Raw genomic sequence first — 5,585 nt, 5'->3', positions numbered from 1 at the left:
TCTGCAGTTGCTTGGAGTGAGGATCGAATCTGATGATGGAGGTGTTTCAGGTCATGGATGATGATCGGTATAGCTCATATATGATATATGGAATGTGTTTGAAGCATTAGTTTGGACAGAAATGAGCTTGTGTGGATTTTGGCATGATAAGGCTCATTTGATGTTCATATGGAGGTTGAAAAGTGAATCTGAGTTTTGGGGTGATTTGGGGTGTGTGAGTGGTTCAAACACATCCCATATGATGTTTATGAGTTGTTAGAACCATCACTTTGGCCATAACTTCAATGATTTGGAGGTTGAGTTTTCTACCTCTTTGAAAACTATGAAACTTGTAATTCAAGAAAGAAGAGAGAAAACCTATAATTGTGAGGTTTTGGTGTGAATTGAAGAGTGATTTGCACCTCTATTTATAGGCCAAAGTTTCTGAATACAAAGCTCTTGCAAGTTGATCAAGAATGATGATTTGGCTTAAGAGATAAAATGGAATCTTTCACATTAAATGCAAAAGGTTAAAAGTGACTTAACCATGGTTATTTCTCAAGCTTCTTATCCTCTTCCATTCTGATCTCAAATCAGAAAATATCTACCAATTATTGCTTCTATGCATCATTACTTGGATCATTTGGCAAATTGGTTCATAACTTAGTGAAAATGGCATGTAATTTCAAGTGAAAAGTTCACTAATGTCAAAATTCAAAACCATGGCTACACTCCATATTTTTTCATGCTCTTGGACATTTTGGAAAGCTCATATTACACACTTCAAAACCCTAGTTGAAAGTTTCTTCAAGATCCTTAAGGAAGTGGGTGAAAAAGATCCATGAACTTTGAGAAAAATGAAGTTTTAAGTGAAATTTTCATAAGATACCAACTTTGATGCTCCATATCTCTTAAATGGTTGATCTTATGAAAAAAAATTATATGTGACAAAGTTGTTCATTGGATCAAAATCTACAACTTTCATGTTGGAAGTTTTTTTCAGTTTGTAGGTGAAATTTTGAGTTATTCCCTTTCAAAGTTTGGAAAAAACCCTTGAAAAACACTTAGAAATTTTTCTAAGTATGAAAGTCAAACTTTTGACTTTTTGATTCTTGATTGATTTTCTTGATTTTTCTTGATCAAATGACTTCTCATATCATATATTGATGATTAAAAACTTCAAAAGTCATGGTTGACCAAAATTCCCCAAAAGTCAATGGTGATCTTGTACAGTTGACTTTTTCAGACGAATCGCGTTTCTGGAGTTTTCAATGAAACAGGCTATCCTCATCAAATGAATGGTATGAATGGATCACATTGAAGCATTAGAGGATATTGAGCCATGGTTTGAGTTGTGACACCATGTCCTGATTAAAAAGTCAGTTATTCAGTGAATTAGGTCAAAAACCCTAATTGTCGACCAGATGAAATTGATGACTGTGGATCTTGAATTGAGATGTAATCTCCATTGGATATTGTCATAGGGATTATTTGAGGATGATTGAAACCTTTGATTGACTTCCTGGGGGTTTTTAGGGTTTCCCAAATGTGATCCCTGATTTCAGTCCCTGATAGTTCAAAACTCTGATCTGAGGATTTGTCTGATCAATCTTTGTGTAGGAGATGTTATGATCCAATGGATTAGGCTAAAATGGTGTACTTGGGATGTTGAGGTCATGTCCCAAGTCATTAGGTCAAATCCTGAGCAAAAGTCAGGAGTATACTGTCTTCAGTCAAAACCCTAATCTGATTGATTCAAAGCTGCTGAGCTTGTTGAAATGAATCTCTGAGGACCAAATGTTGATTGTTGATGAAGATGATTCATTTGAGATGAAGGGAGAACAAAACCCTAGTTGATTGTTACTTGTACTGATGAGTGGTTTCTTGATTAAACCCTGCTGAGTCACAAGTAGCAAACACAAGCTATGCAATTTGTTAGAGATGCAAATGATGCATATGCAAATGATATGAGGTGGTATCTTAGGTCCAAAAATTGGGGTATGACACCTGTGACAAAATAACTCAAACAATAACAATAGAAGACACTCTTCCAATACACTCAATCCTCAATGCTTAAAAGCTTATGAGGACAAAATAATCTCCTTGCTTAACAGCTTTGGAGATCACACAGCATTCAACACCTACAGGTTTGTGAATGCACACATATGGAACTTACAGAACAATCCAAATACCCTATCTCTAATATCAATCCAACATTAGAGCAGATCACAATTCACTTAAAGGACATGAAAAATACTCGGTAAAAGCAGAGCACATAGTCCTTAAAAAAACGCCGCACAACACAATTAGGATTAGCTTTTTATTTTAGTGGTGGTGGAACATATGCATGATTGATGCTTTTATTTTAGTTTTTTATTAAGCTGTGTGCAAGTGTGTGCAAAAGCATTGCCATTTAAAGGAAAAAAGTTAAAAAGAAAGACAAAGAGCAAAACATTTGAATGCAAAAACGTCATTTTATTTTATGATTAACTTTGAAAATGCGAACTGCATGGCCCTACAAATGATTCACTACGCCTTGGGCAGAGCGTAGGAATTATGGCATGATAAGAAAAGTAAAAACAAGAAGTCTACTCCTGAGCCTGTGTGACTTGAATAACTTCTTTGATTGTCTAGTTGTTGATCTTCTCTCCAGGAGCACTTGGACGGATCTAGCTATCAAAATCACAGTCACTATCCACCTCTTCACCATTGATAATGGCATTAACCTGACCGTTTTGAATGACACCACCACTCACAAACTTGATTGGGCTGAGGATACTAGGCTTTGGCGATGCAATCTGCTTTCCAGGACTAAAACCAAGACCATTCTTGTCAAATTTGGGACGCACCGTCAATTACTTGCCCCTAGCCTTCCACCTTTCCAGTCTCAACAACAACTTGTGCGTCTTTCAAGGAAGACATGACCATTTCTGGCTTCGTTATCTCATAAAGAGGAGTTCTCACAGCATTTACGGCCTCGAATGCTTGAAACGGCGTCTCATGTATTTCACCTTCGATCTCTACGTATCGGGAAGAAGACAAGTGACTCACAATGTAATCCTCCTCACCACAAACCGTCACCACTTTACCATCAATTGGATACTTCAACTTTTGATGAAGAGTGGATGTCACAGCACCAGCTTTGTGAATCCAGGGTCGTCCCAATAAACAACAGTAAGCAGGTTGAATATCCATCACATAAAAAGTTGTGGTAAAGATCTGAGGACCAACTTGAATTGGCAGATCTACCTCTCCGAACACAGACCTCCTTGAACAGTCAAAGACGCGCACCACCAACTCACTAGGCCTCAACTCAACACCAGTATAGTCAATTCTCATGAGAGCCGATTTGGGAAGCACATTCAAGGAGGAACCTGTATCAACCAAAACACGGGACAAAGTCGTTCCCTTACACTCCATCGAAATATGCAACGCCTTGTTATGGTTTCTCCCTTCTAGAGGAAGATCACGATCAGTAAACCCCAAACCATTTCCAGCTGAAATATTATTGGCCACCGCCTCTAACTGATTCACAGATATTTCCTGCGGTACGTAGGCGCCATTCAGAATTCTTAAGAGAGCATCTCTATGACCTTCTGAACACATCAACAATTGCAAGATGGAAATCTTTGATTGGGTTTGACCCAACTGATCAACAACTTTGTAATCAGACTTCTTGATGATTCTCAACAATTCTTCCACATCCTTGGAAGGCAAAGCATTGTCAAGCGTCCCATTCTGAATCGGAGAATTCTAGACATCAGTCACCACTTGTTTGCCTTTGGCCTTAGCCAAAGCATCTGCATTGTTTTGTACAAGCTGAGGGGAGAACACCCTACCACTACGAGTGATTTTACCAGTACCAGCAAAATTATTAGTGTTTGTAACTGCGGCCTCCACAAACAACTCTTTAGATGGCCCATCCTCTTTCTTCATACCGTAATAATACACGTCTGAACCGTAGTGCCAAGGAATGACCTTCTCACTCTCATATGGAGCTGGTCCTGGCACGGTAATCATCAACGCCGCTGGTTGTTCCTCATATGGGATACTGACAGGTATCTGAATAGGCACTTGAATACTGAAAGAGACCACAGGATCATATGCAATGTCAATTACCATCACCTCGTCATTCGCAACCTTCACGTCTTTCTTTCTTCTATAGAACTGGAGGGGACCTTCGCCCATCAATCTCTGAACCATTCTCTTCAAATCAAAGCAGCCTTCAAGTTGACTCTTGCAATTCATGCAATCCACACCACATCCCGGGAAGATGCCGCTATTAATCAGATGCTGTTTCACAGACACAAGAGGAAAAATCAAACAGCCCACATCGGATATAACATTTATCTCTTCACTCTCAATGGCATTCACACCTCCATGAGTTGGCATCGGATTATTGACAATGTTGGGTGTCGGAGTGAATTGAATAATCTTTTGATCCAACAAGTCTTGGACTTTATTCTTCAATGCAATACACCTCTCTGTATCATGTCCAGCAGCACCAGAATGGAAAGCACACCGCGCATTCGCATTATAGTTCGGAGACTGACAATCCGGAGCATTCAGAGCATCTCTCAAAGTGATCTTCTCAATCTTGAGCAAATGTTGCAACACCTGGGCATATGTCATGAGAATCGGATCAATCTTTCTATCCCTTCTCTGCCGATACTGGTTATTCTGATATTGAGGGTGCTTCCCCTGTTGCTGTTGTTGCTGCGGCACAGGAATGGTAACAACATTGACTTGAGAATTACCTCTTCCTTGGCCACTTCGCCCATACACAGCATCCGTGTTTCCTTCTTTCTTTCTGGTATAACCCTCTGACGATTTCTTTCCACTAGCAACACCACCCAACTGTATCTTTCCCATCTTCAAGCCCATTTCGACACGCTCACCACATCTAACCATCTCAGCAAAATTTGCAGACGTGCTGCAAGCCAGATAGTAATGTCCAGGTAAGGTACTCGTGAACATGTCGATCATCTCACGCTCATTCATTGGCGGCTGAACTCTCGCGGCTAACTCACGCCACCTTTGGGTGTACTCTTTAAACGAATCTTTAGAACCCTGAGCCAAACTCTGCAGCTGAGTCCTATTGGGCGCCATATCAACATTGTACTGATAGTGCTTAATGAAAGCCTCGACAAGATCTCTCCACGAATGGATATGAGTGTGCTAAAGTTGAACATACCACTCCAAGGAAGCCCCAGCAAGACTATCCTAGAAGAAGTGCATCAGAAAACCCTCCTCTTCGGAATACACAGACATCTTCCGGTAATATGCTTTGACGTGTGTCATTGGGTAGGTCGCCCCATTATACTTGTCAAAAGTTGGAACCTTGAACTTTGGCGGAATCCTCACGCCTGGCACCAATCCCAAGTCATTGATATCCATACTGTCATACCCCAAAATTTGCCCGATCAGATCTACGTCTCTTAACCCATCAAGAATCAAAATTAAGAGCCATAGGGTTTGATATTTCTATTGTCAAACCCGCTCTCTTATAAATCAGGTTGAGTTAAAACAAGGGCGTAATTGACAGGTATTTAGGACCCAAACATTGGGCCCAATTATTACAAGGGTTTTATCATTTTTGGGGTATT

The 5,585-nt window shown here is 40.0% G+C and overlaps 1 protein-coding gene across 1 annotated transcript; it reads right to left on the bottom strand.

Moving 5' to 3' along the window:
- Positions 1–2,844: 2,844 nt before the first annotated feature.
- Positions 2,845–5,088, bottom strand: LOC131662231 (uncharacterized). The gene is made up of 2 exons (XM_058931960.1): positions 3,759–5,088; positions 2,845–3,575 (listed from the first exon to the last, which is right to left on the bottom strand). Exons 1-2 carry the CDS (start codon positions 5,086–5,088, stop codon positions 2,845–2,847), a joined length of 2,061 nt encoding a protein of 686 aa, XP_058787943.1.
- Positions 5,089–5,585: the final 497 nt, after the last annotated feature.

Source organism: Vicia villosa, linkage group LG1 (assembly GCF_029867415.1).
Source record: "Vicia villosa cultivar HV-30 ecotype Madison, WI linkage group LG1, Vvil1.0, whole genome shotgun sequence".
NCBI lineage: Eukaryota > Viridiplantae > Streptophyta > Magnoliopsida > Fabales > Fabaceae > Vicia > Vicia villosa.
Note: the sequence above shows the minus strand (reverse complement) of the source record. Positions and strands in the feature narration are given on the sequence as shown.

Bases quoted from the DNA above. Each gene is read 5' to 3' on its own strand.
- LOC131662231 (XM_058931960.1), bottom strand. From the start codon at position 5,088: ATGGCGCCCAATAGGACTCAGCTGCAGAGTTTGGCTCAGGGTTCTAAA. The intron at 3,576-3,758 runs GCAAACAAGTGG...TGATGTGTTCAG, and splicing joins TGCTTTGGCTAAGGCCAAAG to AAGGTCATAGAGATGCTCTC.